The sequence below is a fragment of the Eschrichtius robustus genome, chromosome 14 (assembly GCF_028021215.1).
Source record: "Eschrichtius robustus isolate mEscRob2 chromosome 14, mEscRob2.pri, whole genome shotgun sequence".
Taxonomy (NCBI): Eukaryota; Metazoa; Chordata; class Mammalia; order Artiodactyla; family Eschrichtiidae; genus Eschrichtius; species Eschrichtius robustus.
The window spans coordinates 5,770,380-5,794,817 of record NC_090837.1 but is presented as its reverse complement, the minus strand read 5'-3'; the positions used below and the strand labels follow the sequence as shown (position 1 = coordinate 5,794,817).

The window sequence follows — 24,438 nt, the reverse complement described above, 5'->3', positions numbered from 1 at the left end:
GCCCGTCGCGAGGCCTCTCTGGGGGTCCAGCCCCCAAACTTGTGGCGGCCGCGCCCATCCCCCACCGGGCGGGCACCGGGACAAGACGAATGACTCGACAAATCCCGGGGCCGCGGCCTCGAGCCCGCCTCAGACGGGTCGTCAGGAGCTTCGGGAATTCCTCAGAACACTGGAGTGAAAACTAAGTTTCCAAGGGAGAAATGCCTATGGCAGGTCTACATTGAGTTTTGAAAAGAAAAGCAGAAATTCCACACAGCTGTGTAAAACTCTTTGCCCTGGACTTGAAAGGTGACAGAACTTTCCAGATTGCTCTTCAGCCTTCCTGGTTTGTGCTTGATTATCAACAGGGAGGCGTTGGAATTTGAATTCTGTTGACATTTAGCTGAGCTCAGAAATCAGAAATCAAACCTATTTAAGCCCGAGATTTTAAGAAGATACTTATTGAATCTAAGTTCTGTTTATTCCTGGGGAAAAAAAATTAATATCCCAAATATAAAATTTAATTCTCTAGGCAAATTCCCTTTGGGTAAAAGAAGAGAAAAAGATCGTCAGTTAGATCTTTTTCCTTTTTTTATGACAATCTATTTTATGATCTCTATGTCATTTCTCCAGCAGATTTTTAAAGTATTTTGAAATATATGAACATGATGCCAACAGATTTTTTTGAAGTTTACAGTGGAAAATCTTTCTCATGCCTTCAGTTCCCCAGCCACCGTTCTTTCTGGACTCTTCTAGAAATATTCCCTATTTGTACAAATGAGGGGAGAGTGTTTTTAATTTTTACCCTTAAAGGCTTCAAAAATATATATATAGAAAAAGGGGCAACTGACTAAAACATGTTCTGCCATTAGGAAAAGACTACATTCCTGCTTGAAATTATGAACATTATATTACTTAAACATTATACTTAAAACGTGAATCAGAACAAAACTGCTATATATTTTCTTTGGTAACCTGTGTATGTACTTATGAAGAAGGTCTGAGCAATTTTCAAAATAGACTTTAACCTCTATCATTTTTAACATTTTTCAGAATGAATTTATTACTGGGCAATTAAAATGAATAATAAAAATAAAATGTCATTTTTCAGGTTAGCAGGAGACCCCAGTTGACAGGGAGAGAGTAAAGAGACAAAGTTGGTGATTAAATATTATAGTTAATCCCACTAGGGGATTGTAAGTAGAGAAAAAAGTATGTAAGTTTAGGGGTCTTTCACTCAAGAAAGCAGGTTTACTTAACCACAAAACCAGCAGGCTTGCTTAGCAAAAAAAACCCATGCAACAGAAGCATGAGACATGCCCCGAAACAAACAACGATGGAAGGAGACCCACATCCTGCCCAGTGAGCTCAATAACTTAATGATTCCCAGGACACGTTCCTCTGGGCATACTAAAAACAAACATATAAGGAAAGGGTGACATTATACTGAAACCTGAGATGATTTACTGTTTTTAATATATGTTACCACCTTTTAGCTCATTTCCACTGTGCCATGACAGTCCTGACTTGACGATGGAGGAACAAGAAAACTCCCCTGCCTGAGATGGAGGAGGAACTGATGATGGAAGCTTAATATCTACTCAAGAATGAGGCAGGGCAGAAGTTGAGACACAGATGTAGAGAACAAACGTATGGACACCAAGGGGGGAAAACCGCAGTGGGGATGTATACACTGATATGTATAAAATTGATGACTGATTAAAAAAAAAAAAAAATTAATAAAAAAAAAAAAAGAATGAGGAAGAAGGTGGTCTTTCCCCCTCCCCACTTTTTGTTGGATTCTAAAGCTGTAGCCCACTAAGTTCTCGGGGAGCAGCCCCCTCTCGCCCACCCGCTTGGAAGGCTCACACGCGTCCTATTCTAATAAATCATTCCTTATCTATCACTTTGCCTCTCGCTGAATTCTTTCTACGCTGAGACATAAAGAACTGGAGCTCCTCAAAGCCTCCCACCCCGAGACGGAGATGCATTTCTGCCGTTTCACAAGTGACTTCCAATACAGACCTCTGTGAAGGTTATTTCTAACTTTTTGGAAAGGGGATTTAAAGGAACAGAACAGCAAGCCTCTTTATAAAGCTTTTTTTTCTTCTTTTCTCCCTAAATTTCAGAAAGAAGTTTTCAGAGGAACAAAAAGCTGAGGTTCTTTCTCAGGTGACTAGACCTGGCTTCAAACCACACCCTGTTTGCTTTTGGCTGTTCCTTTCCTGCAAGCCTTGTGATTCCTGTTGTTTCAAGGCTGAGTCACGAGCTTAGTGACATAGTTTTCTTCATGGTCCAAAAGATACAGAGAAAAACAGGCCTGATTTCAGAGGCAAGGGAGGGAAAGAAGGAGAAAGAGGGGGAGAGGAGGGAGAAGAGAGGCTCAAAGGGTGGGGAATGGGCCCAGGGTTATCTTCAAAGAGAAAACAACATTCTTATGAGCTGAGAACACTGTGTTGCCTCTGGCAGAAAAATTCTCTGCACCACCCCTGCGGTCCCTAACTTAAGTCTAACTGTGGGTTCAGTTGAAGCAAATAGTAATAAACATTTGTCCAAGGGCACTGAGGTGAGGGGGAGGGGAGGGAAAAATGACCTCCCCAAAGACAGGTGGCTGCTGTTTATTTGGAGCAGTGGTTCTCAACCACGAATGATTTGGCCCATCGGTGGACATTTGGCTGGAGACTTTTTTTTTTTTTTTTTTTTTTGGCCCCCTCTCCGCTCTCGGGATCTTAGTTCCCTGACCAGGGATTGAACCTAGGCCACAGCAGTGAAAGCACGGAGTCGTAACCACTGGACTGCCAGGGAATTCCCAGGAGACATTTTTGGTTGTCATACTGTGGTATTGGGGGAGAGGGGTGCCACTAGCATCTAGTGATAAAGGCCAGGGCTGCTGCTAAACATCCTTCAATGGACGGTCCCCCATAATACAGAATTACCCGGTCCCCAATGTCAGTAATCCATTGGGTTGATAAACCCTGCTGTACAGAGGATTTTTGTTGCTGTTGCTACAACTGCTTTTCTATTTGCTGAGAAGGACTCCCAAAGTCTAAATGTCCCACTTGGATTCAGGAATCGGGTATCAAGTCACGCTCCTAAAATCCCCTGACCTAGAATGCAATGTGCTAGAACGTGCCAGAAGCCGCTTGAGTCACTGGATCCATTTTCAGCTCCTTCATCCACTGACCCATCGTTTGCAGGCGCCCCAGAAGGGATTGCTTCAGAGCTGGCACCAATGGAAGAGTGACAGAGACCCAGCAACAAGGCGGGATTGGTGGGCAGGCGTGAGCACGTGATGAGCTGAGCTCACAAAGGGCCTGGGTGTTGGGCTGCAGGGGGCTGGACTGCTGCCTGCTGGTCCGCCGGCCTTTCCTCCTTCCCCCAAAGGACTCAGCTCCCCTGAAGGTCACACAACCTTGTATGGGGCTTAACTCAGCATCATGAGACTGTTCGCACAACGACCAGCAAACATTTTCCTCCCAAGGGAAAGGGTGAAATCGGAGAGCTGGATGGGAAAGGTTTGCCTTGTGTTGTCATCAGTTACATAACCATAAAAGGAAGTCAAGGGAATCTGCGGCTTGGGGGGGGGGGGGGGAAGAAAAAGAAGAAGAAGAAGCCCTAGAGGCTCTGTTCCTTTTCCTGCTTACATTTGTGTATTTGCATTGTGTGGCAGAAAACAAACTTCTCTGGCTTCAAAATAACCCATTTCATCCCCCACCAGTCAGAAAATCAGACCGAAGCTCCAGTCCCCAGTTTTGCCTAGTATAGGAACGTTAAGAAGTTAGTTAACTTACCGGGTCTTTGTTTTGTGTTTCAATTTGTTGTCTTTAAATTGTGGCAAAATACACACAAAATATATCATCTCAACCATTTTTTAGCGTACAGTTCAGTAGTGTTAAGTATACCTCGTAGGGGAGGAAAAATAATTTTCCTTTTACCCTTCTGAGTTCTTAGCTGAGATGCCTGTAATGAAAGACAGATTAACAAGAGGAACAAAACAAAACAAAGCACAATAATTTATTAACATGCACACGTCTTGAATATATGGGAGATACCCCGGAGGGAAAATGTGTCACTCAAAGATGTGACTTTAGAATTTAGGCTTAAATACCATCTTAACAGGGAAAGTCCTCTTAAGGGAGAGTAAATGATTTTTACTGGGAGAATAGAAGAATGGATAGAGATATGATAGCTTGTGACACAGTTTGGTATCAACTTTTAGTCTCTCCTGTGTCAAAAGCCAATCTTCCCTGCTTGGTGAAACTCCTGGGGAGGGGATCTAGGACCATGGAGTTCCGTTTGAAGGATCTGTCTTTGGGCGGAGAAGGGGAGTTCAGTGAAAGCCTCGCTTTGCATTTGCTGTTTTTCAAGCGCGATAGCTCAAAATAACGTCAGGGGCATGTTCTGCTATCTTTCAACTTTCACCCTGTTGTGCAGCCATCACCGCCATCCGTCTCCACTCTTCATCTTGCAAGACTGAAACTCTGTACCCATTAGACACTAACCCTTCACCCCCAGCCCTTGGCAACCATCATTCTTTCTGTTTCTATGAATTTGACTAGTTTTTTTATTTTAGATCTTAGACCAGGATCGAACCTGGGTCCCCCTGCAGTGGGAACACGGAGGCTTAACCGCTAGATCGCCGGGAAGTCGCAAGAATGTGACTACCTTTGGTACCTCATATAATGGACTTTGATTTTTTTAATTGTAAAATCAAATCTAATCATTGGGAAACATTTTTTTCAGATTTATGACATCTTTTCTAGAAAGCTCCATTTCCCAGCATACCTTGTTCTTTTTTCCTTATGGTGTTTTTTTTCCTTGTCATTGTGCTATTAGAAATATTTAAGCATAAGATACAAAGTAAAACAGAATCATATAATTCGTTTCATGTGAGGCCTGATAACTTTAGAGATAACCTCAACGTTTTGTTCTCTTAAAACCTTGTTGACATTTAGGGAGAAATAACCTTCACGGAAGTTCATTACAAAAAGAAGCTGTCACCAGTACTCCACTCCCCAGCTGGGTGAGTCATTTCATGAATTTGTTTCATCGCAAAAAACGAAGGCTGTACAGAGTCAGATCCCTCCAGCTCTAAGATGAGATGTTTTTATGATTTAAAACATGAGGGCAAATCAAATGAGAGACAGGATTTGATGGATGAGGAATTCGTTATTTCTGCAGACGAAGAACCACCGAACCCAGAGTGCAACAGGACCCCTTCTTTTAATAAAATAGCTTTCATTTTTAATGATAAAGTACAGTGTATAAACATAGGTTTAAACAGTATGTGCGCCACAGCCATTCATGCGTTCAGACGTGGCCTGTCGCCGAGGAAGCAGGAAGCACAATCCCGCCTGCTGTGTCTGCTGGTTTCCTTTTGGGTGGCTCCCTCTGAAAATGGCTCCATTTTCAGAGGGAGTTATTGAGAGCACAAATAAAGGGCAAGGGCCCGCACAGACGCTCAGACCTTTGAACGACGTCCACGCTTGCCGTCTGATGGCCGGGAATGAGTCACCAGGCCTCCAGGCCTTTTACTGCAGTCACAATGCCAGGAAGCGTAGGGTAAATTCCCTAAATGATCATTCTCACTTTTGCCGTGGTTTCAGTCATCATGTCAGGTTTTGCCTTTTTATATGTTTCTTGTAACTGCCTCCCTTTGCCTCTTCTAACAAAATTACATTTGGAGTGTTAGGGACTTCAGGAAGGGCAGATCCCACCTATTGTGAAAATCCCACTTCCAAGAAGTGACCGGAGGAGTAATACCTGTTATAATCACGTCCATGGTGTTTGTATGATGAACAGGGGCAGAAATTTGGAAAAAAAAAAAAAAAAATCAGTAAAGGTGTATTGGAGATGCCGGGAATCGAACCCGGGGCCTCATACATGCAAAGCATGCGCTCTACCGCTGAGCTACATCCCCCGCCCCTTTCACCCCGCTTTCTGAAATTCTCTGCTATAGTCTATTCTCTAGATTTTTTTTTTCCCCTAAATTAAAATGTTGTATACTTAAATGGGTGTTAAAGTTTAAAGCAAATCAAAATAAATCGTTTTATGTTTCCCAACTAGACCCGTCCTTCATAGCTCTGCAGCTGAAATTCCAGCTGATACCGGAACCAAGGAGCAAAGGAAGACAGACCTATTCTTGAATGTTGCTCCTCACAGACAGAAAAGAAGGAACAGAAAATAAAAGAGTTTCTTTCCAATAAATAAGGACATTGCACCTCCACCCAGAAATCTCCGATTTCCTGGTCTTTAAAACCATGCTAACCTTTGGTGACTGTGAGGTTTGCAGACCTTTTATTTTTCTTTTTATTTTTCTCCAACAAGAACTCTGAATATTGGGACTTCCCTGGTGGCGCAGTGGTTAAGAATCCGCCTGCCAATGCAGGGGATATGGGTTTGAGCCCTGGCCCGGGAAAATCCCATATGCTGCAGAGCAACTAAACCCGTGCACCACAACTACTGAGCCTGTGCTCTAGAGCCCGCGAGCCACAACTACTGAGCCGGCAAGCCACAACTACTGAAGCCTGCGCGCCTAGACCCCGAGCTCCGCAACAAGAGAAGCCACCGCAGTGAGAAGCCCACGCACCGCAACGAAGACCCAACGCAGACAAAAAAAAAAAAAAAAAAAAAGAGCTCTGAATGTTAACATGAACCCTCAGTGGAAAAGAATCTGAAAAAGAATATATACATATATACAGTTGAAACTAACACAACACTTCAATTTAAAAAAGATATATTCAAAAAAAAAACCCCAGCAAACTAAAAAAAAACAGATCCACCCCCACTAAAATGCTGAGGAAGGAAGGAATCTCTTTGTGATAGCTCACTGAAAAGAGCCATTCCTTAGCTGTCAATTAGCACCTCTTTTCCAGAGTGTTCTCCAAGGGGAGAGAAGTCACAGTGCGTATGGAGTGTCCTTCAAGTCATCACGGTGCCACTCACTGGTTCACAAGGAGAACACCGAAAAGTGAGGCTACGCCTCTTTCCACCAGCACCTGAGATTTCCTGGCAAGAAATAGAGTCACTTTACTATGATGTGGAGAATGCACCCAAAAATACACTGCCACCTCAGTCCTTAACTAATCATCTCCCTTACAGCCTGCCAGTACCTGAAACCCTTCATAGTAAAGTCCCAAATGAGCTGGTGCCCGGGACACTGGACCCAGCAGCTGTGATTTCATTACCTCACCTCTCTGGGCCTCATCTGTGAAATGGAGATTTGAATAGTAACTGCTTCACAGGGTGATTGTGACCATTGAATGAGTTACACAGAGAAGGTGTAGAACAGTGCCTGGTACGAGGCCCGTGCTCTGAAATGCCAGTTCTCATTGTTAAAAATGCTGTTATTATATGAACTCCAGCGAAGGGCTACTACTTCTCATATTCACCCCATGTGTGAACTGACGCTTTGCTGATACTGTTTTGGTGAAACAGGAAAAGAGCAGGAGGGCGATGGGGTGAGTTGCGGAATGGGGCTCCGTTGAAAGCCATCCTCTGTCCTTATTGTTGTAGCTCAAGAGGGCGGCCATGAGAGCGACCTTAGCCACAGAACGGAAGAAGGATGGCAACATAGGTGGTGGTATTTTGGACGTGGTTCGGGAGCGAGCTGAGGGGATGTAGTCAGTTCAGCAGGTGCCCCGATTGTTCTGCTCCAAACAAACCTGATTATGTTTGCTTTCTGTGTAAAACTTAGAATCAAATCCATGCTCCTAACTCTGGCCTTTAAGGCCCTCGGTGATCTGGCCTCTGTTGACCCCCCTAACGTCCCTCCCTTACTCCCCTGCTCCTCTCTATGGGCACTCTAGCCACACCTGCCTCCTAGCTGTTCCTCAGGCGACCAGGCTGCTATGCACCTCAGGGCCTTTGCACTTGCCATTCCCGCTGTCTGGAAAGCTGTTCCCCAGATCTCCTCATGATTGGCTTCTTTTCATTGCCAGGGTCCTCAGAAAGGCCTTCCTGGCCACCTCTCTAAAGGGACCTATGGGGCCGTCCCTGGTGGTCCAGTGGTTAAGACTCTGCCTTTCTACTTCAGGGGCCGCGGGTTCGATCCCTGGTCGGGAAAATAAGATCCTGCATGCTGCGCGGTGTGGCCAAGATTTTTTTTTTTAATTAAAAAAAAAATTTGGGGGGGCTTCCCTGGTGGCGCAGTGGTTGGGAATCTGCCTGCCTATGCAGGGAACACGGGTTCGAGCCTCTGGCCTGGGAAGATCCCACATGCCGCAGAGCGGCTAGGCCCGTGAGCCACGACTACTGAGCCTGCGCGTCTGGAGCCTGTGCTCCGCAATGGAGAGGCCGCGACAGTGAGAGACCCGCGCACCGCGATGAAGAGTGGCCCCCGCTCGCCGGAACTGCAGAAAGCCCTCGCACAGAAACGAAGACCCAACACACCCAAAAATAAATAAATAAATAAATTTATTTAAAAAAAAATTTTTTTTTTTAAATGAAGGGACCTGTGAATCCCATGCATTCGCTATCGCATCACTTCGATTTGTTTTGTTTTTCTCCATAGCATTTATCACTCTCAGAACCTGTGTTTATACAATTTGCTTATTGCCTGTGTCCATGCCTTGGTCCTAAGCTCAGTAGGGCAGAGCCTTGCCTGTTTTGTTTCCTGCTCTATCCCCTGAGCCTTGAACAGTGCCTGGCACATAATAAGTACTCAGTAAATATTTATGGAATTAATGTGAAAACAAATAAATGAACAGACAAATAAATGAATGAAGACTAGGAGCCCGGGAAGGATGATAGCCATATTCAGGAAGCTGAGTCTGCAACTGAAGTAAAACCAAAAAAACGGTCCAGTTTAGACTCACCCTACCTCCCGTCTCAAATCCACAGACATTTTCTGAGGGCTAACCTCTGGGCCGGCGCAAGACATGAGAAGATGAAATATTTGCAGCAGAATGAACATTTCCTGGACTTAGGAGTTGACAGTTTTATTCTGGGAGATCATTATATAAACCAAACACTTGACAGCGGCGCTGTGGCATGCAGAAAATGGAAAATTCCACTTCAACGTAAGAACTTTTGTCTTTTTCTTTCTTTTAACAATGTGATGTGAGGACGCTCGTCCGTGACTGCGACCAAGCGGATGATAGACAACCGCCGGTGCAAATCTCGCTTGCCTGCCAGGTTGGTTCTTTCAAAGAGTAAGGAATTTTTATGAAAGTTATTTGTTTGGAAGAGAAATGAAAATATACTGAAGCTCGAAAAGAGGTCGCCTCCCCGTCGGGGAATCGAACCCCGGTCTCCCGCGTGACAGGCGGGGATACTCACCACTATACTAACGAGGACTAGCTGTACAATCTCCCCTTTGGCTCTGCCCTTAAAGGTACATTCAGCGTTCCCTAACTAGTCACGTGTTCCAAAAGGTTAGATATTTCATCTTTTCCTACAAAACAAAAGAAGGAAAAATCCCACTTTATTTAATTCCATCTTAAAGAGTACTTTTCCTCCCTGGCCCATGATTTAGCCATGAGGGTTCAGAGAGCAAAAATTAATAAACAGCAAAAATTAACCAACAGACATCTAACAGAGGTTAAGTGTCTATGAAGTGAAAGAAACGGAGTTAGGGAACTCTTGGTCTTGTCGGATTTTTCCAGTTGGGGAGTTGTGAGGAGGTTCCCATACCCTCTGGCTTCCCTTCGATACTGCTCGGAGATGTTTTAAGCAAAGAAAATGAAACCCCTTTATTCATTTGAAAGAATCATTTCGTCTTTTTTGTTTTCCTCCGACACATGGGAAGAAAAGTTATGCTGCCGAAACCCGGGATCGAACCAGGGACCTTTAGATCTTCAGTCTAACGCTCTCCCAACTGAGCTATTTCGGCTACTGCCGCCTGTAGCCTGCGCTTCTGTCCTCCTCGTCGTCTAATGGCCCTGGGTCCTCGACCGGGGGATCCGCTGCTGAGGAACCAGGGTCGGCGGGAACGCATGCCTGCCAGGCTCGTCCCGCACCCGCCCCTTCTCGTCCTTCAAAGCCACCGCCTCCGAGAAGCTTTCCCTGATCACGCCTCCCTACGCGACCCTAGCCCTTTATTGTTTACTGTTAGCTTAGGTATTGTTTTCCTTGTCCATTATCTGTCCCCCGGCTAGAATGACAGACCCACGACGGGCAGGGAACTCATCAGCCTCTGTCACTGCTGTATCGCTTAAGGCCGACAACAGTGTCTGGCACTTAATAGGTGCTTAAAAATATTTGCTGAATTAAGGAAAGAACGAATCTTACCTGGCTCAGAGCTCCGCTTTCTCAAGCTCCCTTCTCTGTGCAACTGAACAAGGTCTCCCCTTGGGTGCAGCTCCCCAAGCTGCTCAAGGCATGGCAGGGAGGCTGACCACGCCAAGGCATGTGGGAGGCCATATGGGCTTTCCTTGGGGCAGTGACTCAGATCCGGCCTCCAAGCATGGCCACCCCACCTGTGGCAGCTGCTCGGCTTCAAGGCACGAAGAAATCAAGAGGTCGGCATCCAGGTTCGGCTCTCTCTGCTTCCCTGCCCTTTGGGAGATGGGTGGCTGGGGAGTGTTGTCTGGGACAGGATGAACAAGCGTGGACGTCCTTCATGATGTGAAGTCATTTAATAAGTGTTTGCTAAGCACCTAATGACACTGTAACCCAGTCACAAATACAGTAACAAAATAGTTCGTCATAACAGGAATGCTAAAAGCAAAATAAATGGTAGTGATGGGATGGAACACCTGGGATGGGGGCAGTAAGAGAAGGAGAGAGTGCTGAGAAGACTTGGAGAATGAAGAGCCCGCTGGGGGAAGAGCCTCTGGAACAGAGGCAACAGCTGATGCAAAGGCCCTGAGGCTGAAACAGAGTCCGGCGAGTTATATGAATGGAAAGAAAGTCAGCGTGGAAGAGGTGAAGAGGTTGAGGGGACAGAAGATAGGAGGCAAGGACAAAGAGGTGGGCAGAGGCCAGATCTTGCCAGCCTTGAAAGCCACGGTGAAGGCTTTGTACTTTCTTTTGTGTTGGAAAGCTGCTGGGGAGTGAGTGATATGATTTACCTCTTAAAGTCTCCCTTGACTGCTGTATGGAGAACGGACAGGAGGGGCTCAAGTGGCAGCAAGGAGACCAGTGAGGTGCTGACAGCTCAAAATAAACAGTACACCAAACCGGGATGTCCTAAATTCCTTCAGGAGCAAGGGGATACAGCAGGGGACCCTACTGCTGCCTTTCACGAACGCGTAGTAGTTCTTGAAAAACTAAGTGTACCAATTTGATAAAATCGAGAAAGGAAGAAATGAAGGAAGGAAGGGAAGGAGAGCGAAAAAAAAAAAAATTCAAACAGTCCAGAAAACTACCGAACGGAAAGGCAGAGTCACTCCCACCTTATCCCCGTCCTTCTCCCCAGAAGTAACCAGGGTCTAGACCAGACTGATTCACGTGACCTCGGACAAGTTACTGGATCCACGCTCTACGCCTGCATTTCATCTGTCTGATGTGATAAAATCGCCCCTCCTAGGCTTATTGTGAGGATTAAATGGGTGCACACCTGTAAAGCGCTTACGAATACTGCCTGGTGCATGATGGGAGCTATATAACGTTCGCTCTAGTTGTTGCTGTAATCCGATCAGAAAGATAAACACGAATATACTCACTATGTATAGTTATTCTTACATAGAAGGGAGCCTATAGTGCTCATGGCTGAGTATGCAGTCTTTTTCACTATCTTCTTGAGGAAATGGACATCTTCCGAAAACCAAATTTACACGGTTCCACGCATATCTGTCTATCATAGTCACGACATTTTGGAGAAGCCCCAAATGTCTTTTTGTGTGCGTGTGTTGCAGTGAGTTAAAACGATCACACAGCCTCCCCGTCGGGGAATCGAACCCCGGTCTCCCGCGTGACAGGCGGGGATACTCACCACTATACTAACGAGGACGAGCTCTATCACGCCTTCTCCCGCCACACTCATAAAGAAACACCATTCTCCGGCTGCCGCACCTGTCTACTCCGGACACTGGTCTCCATGGGCGCAGTGCCGGGCGCCCCTGGTTGGTGGGCTTCCTGGGACGGGAAAGACTTACTTGCGTCTCTGAAGGCGCTGAGCCTCCAGAACGGAAAAAACGTGGAGGAGCGAAGTCGCTACTTCCTATATCATCACTTCGAGGAGCCACTTCTCCGGACCTTGGGGATGTAGCTCAGTGGTAGAGCGCATGCTTTGCATGTATGAGGCCCCGGGTTCAATCCCCGGCATCTCCACGTTTCCAGCTGCAATTATTTTTTTCCCCCTCTGGATCACAGTCACACGAACAGAAGGCAAAGCAGGGAAGGGGACCCAAATCTCCCGCATCAGCTGGCTTAAGAAGGGAGCTCCGTTGGAGAGGGCGGCGCTAGTCAAACGCCCTTGGTCTCAATCACAGATGCCCGCGTCCCCTCCCCTGGAGATTGCGATTCAGGTCAGCAGTGGGCTGCGTTTTTAAACAGACACTCCTAGTGATTCATGTCATCAAGCAGTTAGAAAACACTGGATTTCTAAGGAGGGTTTTGCAACTGGCCACTCATTCCGTGACTCCTGAGCGCCTAGTGCCAAGAGATGTGGACACATTGAGCGCCTACTGTGTGCTCAGGTAGTGTCAAGTACCCTTGTATCCCCGGATACCGCAGGCAAGGTTTCTCAGCCCTCCTGTCCTCAGTATTCCAGTCTAGGAAACTAGCAATAAGCAAGTAGCAATGAGCTTCATGAATACGGTAATTGTGATGAGATGGAGACTAAAGGGGGAGGACGTGGAGGCGGCCGTAGATAAAGTGTCAGGGGGGGCCTGTCTGCAGAAAGGGGAAATGGCAGGTGCAAAGGCCCTGAGGTTGAAGGTGGGTAGGGGGAAGAATCTGCATTGAAGGGACAGAAAAAAGCCCTGTGCATGTTTAAGAATGAGGGAAGGAGAGGGTTGAATCTTTCGAGACACTGGAAGGCCTGTTGCGGGGGAAGGACATGATTTACTTTCGAGACACTGGAAGGCCTGTTGCAGGGGAAGGACATGATTTACTCAGGTTTTAAAACAGCTCCCTCTGGCTGTCATGTGGAGTCCACCATGGGCGGGCAGGGTGGACATGAGACCCGCCAGGAAGCCACTGCCATGGCCCAAGCGGGAGCTGCTGGAGGCTTGCTGGAAGCGGAGGTGGGGACGGCACAGCAGTGGAAGTGGGGAACAAGAGGGGGTTCTGGACAAACCCCGGAGGCGACTAACAGACCTTGCAGATGGCTTAAGCGCGGGGGGAGTGGGGTAGGGGAGACCGCCTAGCTTGGGGGAACGGTAGGGTTAGTAGCTAGGCTGTGGAGAAAGTGAATACTTTTGGAATATTAAACACGTATCTCTGTTGTTCTGTCTTACGTATGTATTTATATTACAGAATTTGTGTTTATTTTTTAATTTTCTGGCTGTGCCGCACGGCTTGCAGGATCTTAGTTCCCCAACCAGGGATCGAACCCGTGCCCCCTCCAGTGGACCACCAGGGAATTACTGAATTTATGCGTTTATATTAACACAAACTGATTCAGGAAAAATACCTAAGTAAAAGTGAGAAAAATTATCAACCTCTACAGGCTCACTGTGCCACGGGATTACCACTAACACGTTCACGAGCATCCATCCAAACTAGTTTCCACGTATGTGTGTGCGTGCACACGTGCAGGATGTCCCCGGACCACCCCCACGTTCAGAGGTTGGCCCAAAGAACTCAGTAGACGCGGTATACACCTGCTGTCACAGTTAAGGTTTATTACAGCAATGTAGCCAGCGGGGAGCTGACGCCGGGGAGGGGACGCCCACTCCACAGGAGCCGGCGGGAGCCCTGGGGGACCTCGCTGGCTGTGGGCAGGGTGCACCACACCAGCAGGGAACAGGGCGCGGAGGAAGGGCCCATGGTCGCCTTCACCCTCCAGCCAGCCCTGCTGCTCTACAAGGGACTAATGTCGTCCACAGAGCACGTTTAAAGCAGGACTAGCATGGGAGATAAAACCATGACCCACCCTGTAATAAAGAGTTACAAAAGTCACCCCGCGTGGGATTGCCCAGGGCGGCAGCAAGCTATGCCCAGAATCGAGCCAAGATGACCAAGGGTGTCCAGGGGCTCCACCTGCCTCCTGGGTACAGTCTGGGGTCAGGGTGACCATAGCGGACACTGGCCACCGCCAGCCCCCTGGGTCCACAGGCCAGTCCTCGGCCCCGCAGGCCGGCACCGGGTCAGCGGTCAGGAGTGGGTGGCCAGGCTTTCTCGACATTGGCGTGCACGGCCTGCGGGAACCACTCGCAGTACTCGGCCAGCAGGTCTGCAGGGGTGGGAGGGAGGACGGTCAGAGTGGCTCTGTGCCCACCTGCCCGCCCGCCGCAGGGCAGACCCTCCCGCTAACCCTGGGCTCCCTCGGTGGCCCCATCCTGTCCCCCCGCAATGCCCTCGCCACGGGGCACCCTCCCTGGTCAGACTCACATTTGGGGTTTTTCCTCCAAGCAGCCAGCAAGGCGTCTCGGCAGTCGGCTTTCTCAGCAACAAGGGCTCTCAGGAGGTTCTCTGTCCTGGGCTGCAGCCTGCGGGTGGGATGCAGGACGTGGGGCGTCACAAAGCCCACACGCTGGCACCACTGCCAGGCCTGCCCAGGAACTGCAGGAAGCCCCCTTCCCTCCATCAGGCTGGGGGTGCTAGCCGGATGGAAAGATCCAGACTCCATCACCTCCCACCACTTGCCTCCGACCCGCCCACCCAGGCTGCTCCCGCACGTGGCGCTCGTCCCATCTGGAACCTTCCTCCAGACTCTTGCCCGGCTCGCAGCCCTGCCTCCCCTGATCCCGCTCAGTCGGGCAGAAAACGCCTCACCTCCACATCCTGCTTTGACCCTTCGTAGCTGTGCCACCCCTGCCCCTTGTACCAGTTGTTCTGTTTGGGGACAGCCTCCCTGCCCTGGAACATGCCACGGGACAGGGTCACGGCTCGACCCTAACACGAGAAGGCGCCCGGCACAGAGCGGATGCTCAGGACCAAGGGCTGGCTGGAGGACGTGGCTGGCAGGGGCTCCTGGACCCACAGCCTCACCCCGAGTCCCCGGGAGTGCCACGAGAGAAGAGACTCCTGCCGTTTTAAGGCCCTCAGTGGGTGGGGATCTGTTACAGCGGCCGCAGGGCACTAGTCTCAGCTCTCTCCACCACCACCTGCCGAGCTGACGCCCCCGGGAGGGACTGTACCTGGCCCACGTCTTCAGCATCGTGCTGGGGCTGGACAGCAAACAGCCCTTGTACGAGGCCAGCTTGTGGAAGACCTGGGGACAGACCACAGGATGGAGTGAGAGATCTGGGGCTCACGTCCCACCCGAGGTGCCAAGGAAAGGGCCGAGGGAGCTGTGCCGCCTACCTGCCCCTCCAGCAGAACCCGGGCAAAGTGCTTGTAGCAGTCAAGGCCTTCCGGAAAATCCACCTGGACCGCGGGGAGCGGCCAGCCGACGCGACCTGGGGCGCGCAAGCCGGTGAGCAGGGGCCACGATGGAGGCCCACGCCACCCTCCCCCGCCAGTGCCCTCCTCGCCCACCAAGGGGGCCCGCAGCCTGGGATGACAGCGCAGGACACACACACGGCCCAGGGCACGCGGGAGGCGGGACCACGTGTCCAGTGGAGCCCAAGGGCGCCGGGAAGTCACCCCGACTCACAGAACACGCTGGCCCGGTGACACAGCATCCGCCCCTTCTCGGGGCAGTAGGCGGGGGGCGGATCCTCAAGGGGCTTGTCAAACTGGCAGTAAGAAGGCAGCAGGACCGGGATCCACTGCACCTCCACAGTCGAGACGCCTGGGGGCCCGGGAAAGAAGGGATGGGGGCTCGGCGAGGGGCTCACGGGTTCTCCCCTCAAGGGTCCAGCGACACGGCTCACCAGAGCCACGCGGGTCGGGCGAGGGGCTGGCCAGCTGCGCTACCTTTCATGTACATCTTGGTGGTCTCCACAATTTCCTGGTAGACCACAAACTCAGGGAGCTCCCTGAAGAGCACGGAACTGGGGTGGATGAAGACTGGGTCGTCGAGGAGGGGGGTCTGCGAGAGAGACGGGGGGTGGGCGTGAGCCTGGGGGATGCATGAGCGCCAGGTGAGGCTGACGCCCTGAATCCAGTTACACCCTCAGCCAGGAAAGCAGGAGAGCGCCCGTCAACCGACGAACGGCTACCCTGGCGGGGTGTGTCCACCGACGGAGCGCGTACCCTGCCGTGAGAGGTACTGACACGGGCTGCAGCGTGACCTGCCAAAAAGCGCAGCACTGAGCGAAGAAGGAAGCCAGTGCAAGAGGCCACGCAGCGTAGGATCCCATTCGTGTGAAACGCGTAGAACAGCAAATCCGTAGAGACAGAAAACAGATTCACAGGGTGGGGAGACTCAGAGAGCGTCCAACCTTGTAGGCGTTCTTCCACTTGTCGTCCAGCAGGTCCTCACTCTGGGCCCTGCGGGCCAGGTGGTCACCCAGGCCGGCCGTCACGATCTGCCGCAGGTAGGTCACCTGGCTCTCGGAAGGCGGCTGCATCTTGGGGTCCACGAAGAGCCCGGCCTCGGGGCACATGGCGTTGACTGGGGGGAGATCCCGGCGTGAGGAAGGCGAGGCGGGGGCTGGCTCCGCCCGGCCTTCTGGAAGGCCCCACGCCGCTCAGCTCGGAGCTCTGGCCTCAGCGACCTGCGCATCTCGGCCCCCGTCCACCGAGGATGCCCACCCACACCCACGTCTGCCTCGTCCTTGGGACAAAACCCCAATTCCCTTGCGGGCGGCGGACCGTGCTGCCGCGAGAGCTCGCACTTGACTCCCTGTCGGCCTGGGCGCAGGGAGCACGCCCAGCCAGGAGACATGACAGACGAGTCACGCTCTCTGAGCAGGACAAGTGTGGAGACCACCTCTCCCCTCGAGGGCCCTGCGCTGCTGAGCCCGTGCGCGAGACGCAGGGCGAGGCCTCCTTCTCCTGCATGAGAAGGATCTGAAGCTCTGGAACACTTCGCAGGTGGGGAGAAAGGAGGTGGGGCTTTGGGCCCTGCTGCTTGGGGCGGGAGGAGGCGGCAGGGAAAAAACGAGAGGAGCAGGACGGGGGAGGCAGGTGGGGAGAGTGGGCTTGCGGATCTCAGCTCCCCGACCGGGGACCAAACCCATGGCCCTACGGTGGAAGCACGGGGTCCTAACCACTGGACCACCGGGGAAGTCCAGGGCTTTCTGTTCTGAGGTCTGCAATGTAAATCTGTCTTCCCTACAAAACCCTCAGTGAAACCTATGTTGTTTAACTTAAAAAGAGAGAGAAGAGGAAAGAAACAGGAAGAAAGCAGAACACTGGGACAGGACGCGGAAGACCTGCCACCCACGCCCAGCCCTAATGTGGCTTCAAACAGGTCCGGTCCCCACCGCTCAGACCAACAGGAGCGGAAAGCAGGGGCTGAACCGCCAGCTGCTCCCCGACTCCAACAAGAAGGGCCCCTCCCACTGCTGGAGAAACAAACCAGGGCCGGACCCTACTCGGGAGCAGGGACCCCTGCACGAGGCTGCTGGGAAGGAGGTGCGGCCAGCAGCTGGTCCAGGCCAGAGCCGGGACAAAGGGTGACAAGAGGGATGTCACCAAGGAAAGGATGAGATGGACAGACAACCTGACGGGAGAGCGTCCACACGTCACTGCCCTGCTCGTGTGCGTGTCCTCAAAGGACCACAAAAGTGGCAAGCTCTAAAACAGATTTTAGCGAATAGGTGAATTTGCAAATGTGTTATCTGTGAATAAGGGAGATCGACGGTATGTGGATGACGTCACTCAAAAGCGACTTTAAATGTTAACAGGGTCAAGTTCTCTGCCGGGCGTAGGGCCATACCCGCAGCGGTCAGCTGGCCCCTCAGGCGCCGGATCTCCATCATGGCCCTATACCGCAGCCCGTTGGCCTCGCAGAACTGGGGAGAGCAGCCCGCGTACTCGCAGGCTCCCACGGCGCCTGTGGATGGGGGGGGGGGGTCACTCATTCTCGCTGCCCCGTCCCACCCCGCGTGACCTCCCCACCAGCCACACTCCACGCCACGCAGGGCACTCACCCAGCAGCACCATGAGGTCCCCGAGTTTCAGAGAGGCTCCCTGCCCCGCCCAGATCCTCTTCATCTGGGCTACCCGGGCCCGCCTGCCCTTTAGCCTGGCGAGCTCCTCGTCGCTGGCGGCTGGCCTGCGAACACACACACCACTCAGGCTGTTGCCCTGGCCGCACACGGCTGCAGAGGCAGGGAACACGCCAGTTACTCAGGGTGGGCCCAGAAAATGCCTGGTGGGGTCACTGATCAACATGCCCATGATCGTGGGAATCCCCTGGTGGTCCAATGGTTAGGACTCTTGCGCTTCCACTGCAGGGAGCACGGGTTTGATCCCTGGTCAGGGAACTAAGATCCCACAAGGTACACGGCGTGGCCAAAAACAAAAACAAAAACAAAAACCAGAGATCTGTAGAGATCAGAAGACTGCCAGGCGCAGGGCGGGCGAGGGTCTCGCACAAGACCACTCAACAAGTCAGTGATGCCCCAGGAGGCCAGGCTCCACACCATCGCTCAGCCGAGGGCAGGCGGCCCCCGAATGCCCAGCCCCCGGCCCCCACCTGTCCAGCTCCTCAAACAGCTCCCGGACAGTCATGGCGGCCACGATGGTGATGGCGTACGGCAGGCAGCCGTGTTGCCTGCTCAGCGCCAGCATCTTGGCGTAGCGCGGTGCCACGGGGAACGTGGCCATGGTCCTGCCCAGCTCAGTGATGGGGCAGCTCCACCGGGACCTCTGCAGCTGCTTCACCCTGGAGGATGGAGGTCTGTGATGGGTGCGGGGAAGGCTCCACGAGAAGCCTTCGGCACCAAGAGGCCTGGTGCTCGGTCAGCTCGGGAGAGGGGAGGGGCAGAGAACGGGGCGGGACCTGGGCTCCCCACTTCCCCCGAGCTCCTGCCCTACCTTTCTGTTTTTGGGGGCGCCTGCAGGGCACCCAGTGCAATCAGCAGCTCCTCGGCGGCGATGAGGGCCTCCACGGAGGGGGGCGTCGGGAAGGGGAAGTTGATGACCTGGGACACAGGGAGACATGGCAGGAGACAGATGAATGAGGAGGAGGAAGCAGGGGACCGGAGGAGGGAGCAAGGCCAGGCCTGGCAGGAGGACGGGGCTCCTACTGCCTGCCCTCCGAGCACCACTCACGCTCAGAACATGGGACACGGGGGCCTGGACACACGCAAAGTCCACGTGCCGGGGGAACGCCAAAGGCCCTCTTCCTTCATTCATTCACATCACCCACTCACTCAAAAGCATGTACTGAGCACCTCGTGTGCGCCAGAGGCTGTTCTTGGCGATGGAGACAGAGAAAAACAAGACAAGGATTCAGCCTCCACTGAGCTTTCATTCAGCCAGAAGGGGCCGCAGACGACCAGTGAGTACACACGAGAATAAACGTCATCACAGGAGAAAATGTGCCCAGACAGTGAGATGATCAGGGGACAGGGAGTGACCGGGGTCGGGGATGGTGGCACCTTACAGTGACCAACTCAAAACAAGCGTTCAAATAAATATCTGTACATAAATGTTCACAGCACCCCTAGGCATGGCAGCCAAAAGGTGGGAACGACCCAAATATCCATCGATAGATGGATAAACGGGGGTCCATCCATACGATGGAATGTGACTCAGCCATAAAAAGGAATGAAATTCTGACACATGCTACAGTGTGGGCGAACCTTTAAAACACAACGCTGCCAAGTTCAGCCGTGGATTATCCAAACAACAGAAATATAAAACAGGTATCGATTTATAATATTTGCTGAAATAAACTGACTGATTCAAACTGTCAGCTAGGTTCTTTGACACTGAAAATAAAATACCAAACATAACTAATGTAAAAACTTTCAGCAATGAAAAGCATGATCCTCTCTTTTATATCATCTTGCTGTGTATTGAACTGATAAATGAAGTTTACATTGGCTAAAAAAAAAAAACAAACCATGATGCTGAGTGAAAGAAGCCAGACAAAAAAGGACAAATATCATATGATTCCATTTTTATGAAACGTCCAAAATGTAAAATCCATAGGGACAGCAAGAAAGCAGCCTCGTGGCTGTCAGGGGCTTGGGGGAAGGGAGGGCTGCGAGAGACTGCTGAGGGGGGTGGTTCTCTCTGCCCGCACCAGCCCTCCCAGAGCAGGGCAGAGGCGGGCACCCCTGGACACACTCAGTGGGTGCAGCACTGGGGAGGTGGGGGGCCCACAAGAAACCGCCAGGGGGCTGGGCAAGCACCACAGGGCTCAGCTCCTAGGGCTTCCTGGGCCGCAGGGAAGGAGGAACAGCCCCCGAGGGGCTGGGGTCACCCTTGCCCACCAGACTGGACACAGGTACCCTGGCAGACCAGTGGGGTGATGGCAGGGCTAGGGCTGCAACTGACCTTTTCAATGTTGAGAGCTTTCATCTGAAGGGTCAAGTCTTCGACAGGTCTCCGGGTGATTTCAGGAGGGGGGAACTTCTCAAAGTCACCGAAAACCGCAGATGAATAGAGTCTAAGCAGAAGGAAGCACCAGAGACTAAGAAATGTTAAGTAAAAAAGGAAGAAACTCAGCCAAACTACCTGGCATTGAATCTTGACTCCACCACTTACTAGGCAAGGTGTTTACCCTCTTCCTGCCTCACTTTCCTCACCTGTGAAATGGGCGAACATAGCAGCTGCCCCGTTGGGATTAGTGAAGATACTTCAGGTATCTTCACATAGAGTGCTTAGAACTGCCTGGCACACGGCACTCGGGACGTTTTAACTACTTTATTGCTTACGAGTTTTCTTGGCATAGTTTCTCAATTTTCTTTTCTTTTGTAATGTAAAGCAACGTTGAAAAGAACAGCATACAGCTACTGAAAACAAACAAATAAAACCCAGCACACAGGGACTCCCCTGGTGGTCCAGTGGTAAAGAATCTGCCTTCCAATGCAGGGGACGTGTGTTCGATCCCTGGTCGGGGAAGATCCCACACGCCGCGGAGCAACTAAGCCTGCACGCCACAACTACTGAGCTCGTGCACCTCAACGAGAGAGCCCGCGTTCCGCAAACTACAGAGCCCACGCGCCCTGGAGCCCGCAGCAACTAGAGAGAAGCCCATATGCCTCACTGAAGATCCCGCACACTGCAGCTAAGACCCAACACAGCCAAAAAAAAACAAAAAACAAAAACAAAAAACCCAGCACACAGACTGGGAGGAAATATTTGCCAGTGATGTCTCTGACAAGGGTCCAACACGAGGATTACACAAAAAACACTTACAACTCACCCATCAAAAGACAAACAACCTGACTGAAAAATAAATGATAGGGCCTTCCCTGGTGGCACAGTGGTTAAGACTCCACGCTCCCAATGCAGGGGGCCCAGGTTCGATCCCTGGTCAGGGAACTAGATCCCGCATGCATTCCACAACCAAGAGTTCACACGCCACAACTAAGGAGACGGCAAGCCACAACTATGGAGCCCACGAGCTGCAACTAAGGAGCCTGCCTATGGAGCCCGCCTGCCGCAACTAAGACCTGGCACAACCAAGTAAGTAAATAAACTAAAATAACAAACACTATAAAAAGAAAAAAAGAAATGATAGATCTGAATAGACATCCCTCCAGAGAACAGGTACAAATGGCCCGTAAGCACGTGAAAAGATGCTCAACGTCATTAGAGAAATGCAAACCAAGACCACTGTGAGATACCACCTCGTACTTTCATTTTTATAAAGTAGAAAAGAGCAAGCGTTGGTGAGATGTGGAGAAATTAGAACCTTCACACACTGCTGGTGAGAATGTATAGATAAAATGGAGTAGCCGCCGTGGAAAACCGTCTGGTCGTTCCTCCAAACGTGAAACACAGAGTCATCGTACAACCCAGCAATTCTACTCCTCGGTATACACCCGAGAGGCATGGGAACAGACGTTCAAATACGTGTGCATGAATGTTCACAGCAGCACTATTCACAGTGGACAAAATGTGGACGCAACCCAGGAGTCTATCAACAGATGAACGGACAGTGAGATGCGGTCCCTCCATGCAATAGCACGTCACTCAGCCATTAAAAGGAATGAAGCGCTGACACAGGCAACAGTGTGGACGAACCGTGAAAACACGATGCTGAGCGAAAGAAGCCAGACACGAAAGGTCACATACTGTCCGATTCCATTTACAGAAAATGTCCAGAATGAGCACGTCCTTAGAGACGGGAAGTAGAGGAGTGGTTGCCGGGCGCTGGTGGGTTGGGAGTGGTAGGGAGATGCAGGGAGAAACTGATTAATGGGTACAACTGATACATGCGGTCTCTTTTGGGGTGAAGAGAACGTTTAAAAATTAATAGTGGTGATGGCTGCACAACACTGAAAATATACTAAAACCCACAGAATTGCACACTTTAAATGGTGAGTTTTATGGTATGTGAACTTTACCTCAAAAAGGTGTTAATAAAACCAAACAAAAATCGAGCTGCTAATAAACACAGGGCCTGACGTCAGTAACAGAATAAAGAAATAACACCAAGTGCCTGAAAGCCAACAGAAAAGGGGGTGTGAAGGACGGATGCCAGCAGGACACGGGACCCCCTTTTCCTCCCCCATGGGGGGGGTGACCACTGCACGCACAGTGGCCCCAACGTCACTGGAGGGGCCCCTGGGAGCCCCACCTGTAGCAGTGGCCGGGCTCCGTGCGGCCCGCGCGTCCTGCCCGCTGATCGGCCGAGGCCTGGGAGACCCAGGTGACGCGGAAGGAGGACACGCCGGTGACACGGTCGTAGTGCCGCGTCTTGACCTTCCCACAGTCCACCACGTACTTGATGCCTGGGATGGTGAGGGACGTCTCGGCCACGTTGGTGGCCACAACACACAGCCGTGTCCCCTCTGGGGGAGGTTGGAAGACCTAGGATGGGAGGGCAGGAGCAACAAGAAAACTGACCTTTGTCCCACCAGAGTCAGGGAAGAATTCGTGGGTCAGAGGTCAGAAGAAGTCAGCCAGGCGGGCAGGGCCTGGAGGTGACTCTCCTCGCCTCGGGCCACTGCTCCCGAACTGAATGAGGGGAAGTGTTCCCGTCCTCCAAGTAGGAGATCCCAATACCCTCTCAAAAGCCTGGGGCGCCGATCGGACAGCTGATGGGGAGGGCGACCCGGGCTGGACCTGCTCCCACCTCAACGCCTGTGGGTGCTTCTCACCAGGCATCCATCCCAGGCCCCGCACGGTTACCTGCGCCTGCTTCTCCGGGGCCAGCAAAGAGTAGAGAGGCAGCACGTGGAGGGGAAGCGAGGCGTCAGGCTGCTCACCTGCAGGGGAGGCAGAGGCCTGCTGCACCCCGCTCCCCTGCTGCCCAGCGCCCCTGCCTGCTCTGCCAGAGAGGCCCCCCTGCAGCCCCGCTGCCAGGGCTCAACCCTGGGCACCGGCAGAGAGGGTCGGCAAAGCCAGCCACGCTGCAGTCTCTCCTCCTCGGAAGAGTCCCAGGCCCTGTGTGGAGACCCCTAAGGGCCTGATTCTGCCCCCCCAAACCCCCAAGGCCTGTGTTCACCCAGCAAAGCCAAGCCCGGGAGTGGCGCCCCCATTACAACCGGCACAACAGAGACCTGAGGGCCTCCTCTGTGTCAGGCAGTTCCAGGAGCTCAGGAGACAGCAGGGGGCAGAGCAAGCAGGAACTCCAGCTCCCCTGGGGCTCGCTGCTGGAGAGGGCCCATCGCTCGACCCAAGCCCACGCGGTGGGAGCAGAGGCCCCGGCGGGTCCCACCTCCGTCCGGCCCGTCGTCCCCTAAGTCCAGGTCCAGGTCGGAGCCCAGGGCCTCCTCGTCCTCCTCGTCCATTTCTGCCTCCCTGTCCTCGTCACCTTCGCCCGCTGGCAACACCGAGTAATTGTCCAAACTGATCTGGGGCAGCGTCTACGGTCAACGAGACATCAGCACCGCGGGCTGCAAGGGACCCTGCGTAGAGGCTGGCGTTGCAAGCAGAGCCCGCGGCCACGTGACCCTGGGCAGGTCACTCGACCCCGTCCTGCCTCAGTGTCCTCATCTAAGAGTTGGGGACGATCACGGGACTTCTCGAAGGGCTGCCGTGAGGACGCTATGAGCTAACACACGTGCAGCCCTGAGACCACTGCCTGGCACCCTGTAAAAGCAGGAGTGACATCGTGCAGACGCCCTGGGATGAATGCCCCCCACGCCCGGCCGGCCCGTCCCCCCAGCTCTTCAGCAAGCACAAGGGGTCCCTTTCCCTTGTCCGACCCTCCCTGGGCATCTGTGCTCAGGGCTCAGCCCTGCTCAGGGCTCGGGGCTGGGCCTTCCAGAAGCTTCCTCCAGGCCCCCAGTACAGGGAGCCCGGAATGTTTTAAGTCGCAGCCCACCCTGCAGCCTCTGGAGCGGCACCAGTCAACCCCTCCTTCCACGGCAGGAAGGTTCTAGACCCCTGCTGCCCAACAAGGCCACCAACAGCCCCAGGTGGCCACTGGGCACCTGAAAGGTGTCTAAC

At 52.1% G+C, this 24,438-nt stretch overlaps 1 protein-coding gene, 1 long non-coding RNA gene and 5 other non-coding genes across 7 annotated transcripts in view; 2 read left to right on the top strand and 5 right to left on the bottom strand.

Moving 5' to 3' along the window:
- Positions 1-3,407: 3,407 nt before the first annotated feature.
- On the top strand, positions 3,408-6,180 carry LOC137776713 (uncharacterized). The gene is made up of 4 exons (XR_011076300.1): positions 3,408-3,494; positions 4,553-4,636; positions 4,935-5,002; positions 6,046-6,180. It is a non-coding gene; the product is annotated as an uncharacterized lncRNA (long non-coding RNA).
- TRNAA-UGC (transfer RNA alanine (anticodon UGC)) lies at positions 5,828-5,899 on the bottom strand. Its single transcript has one exon. It is a non-coding gene; the product is annotated as a tRNA-Ala (tRNA).
- Positions 6,181-9,203: 3,023 nt separating the features above from the next.
- Positions 9,204-9,275, bottom strand: TRNAD-GUC (transfer RNA aspartic acid (anticodon GUC)). Its single transcript has one exon. It is a non-coding gene; the product is annotated as a tRNA-Asp (tRNA).
- A 463-nt stretch (positions 9,276-9,738) lies between these two features.
- Positions 9,739-9,811, bottom strand: TRNAF-GAA (transfer RNA phenylalanine (anticodon GAA)). Its single transcript has one exon. It is a non-coding gene; the product is annotated as a tRNA-Phe (tRNA).
- Positions 9,812-11,799: 1,988 nt separating this feature from the next.
- On the bottom strand, positions 11,800-11,871 carry TRNAD-GUC (transfer RNA aspartic acid (anticodon GUC)). The gene has a single exon. It is a non-coding gene; the product is annotated as a tRNA-Asp (tRNA).
- A 249-nt stretch (positions 11,872-12,120) lies between these two features.
- TRNAA-UGC (transfer RNA alanine (anticodon UGC)) lies at positions 12,121-12,192 on the top strand. The gene has a single exon. It is a non-coding gene; the product is annotated as a tRNA-Ala (tRNA).
- Positions 12,193-13,698: 1,506 nt separating this feature from the next.
- DHX37 (DEAH-box helicase 37) overlaps positions 13,699-24,438 on the bottom strand; it is a 28,717-nt gene continuing 17,977 nt past the window's right edge. The window contains exons 13-27 of the mRNA XM_068563177.1: positions 23,705-23,852; positions 23,176-23,252; positions 22,622-22,854; positions 20,371-20,482; positions 18,901-19,007; positions 18,560-18,748; positions 18,012-18,136; positions 17,798-17,914; positions 16,356-16,528; positions 15,889-16,003; positions 15,626-15,763; positions 15,334-15,428; positions 15,168-15,241; positions 14,419-14,516; positions 13,699-14,260 (exon numbers count right to left, since the gene is read on the bottom strand). Coding sequence (XP_068419278.1) covers positions 14,175-14,260; positions 14,419-14,516; positions 15,168-15,241; positions 15,334-15,428; positions 15,626-15,763; positions 15,889-16,003; positions 16,356-16,528; positions 17,798-17,914; positions 18,012-18,136; positions 18,560-18,748; positions 18,901-19,007; positions 20,371-20,482; positions 22,622-22,854; positions 23,176-23,252; positions 23,705-23,852 — 1,887 coding nt within the window. The 3' untranslated portion in view covers positions 13,699-14,174. The remainder of the gene's footprint in view (positions 14,261-14,418; positions 14,517-15,167; positions 15,242-15,333; positions 15,429-15,625; positions 15,764-15,888; positions 16,004-16,355; positions 16,529-17,797; positions 17,915-18,011; positions 18,137-18,559; positions 18,749-18,900; positions 19,008-20,370; positions 20,483-22,621; positions 22,855-23,175; positions 23,253-23,704; positions 23,853-24,438) is intronic.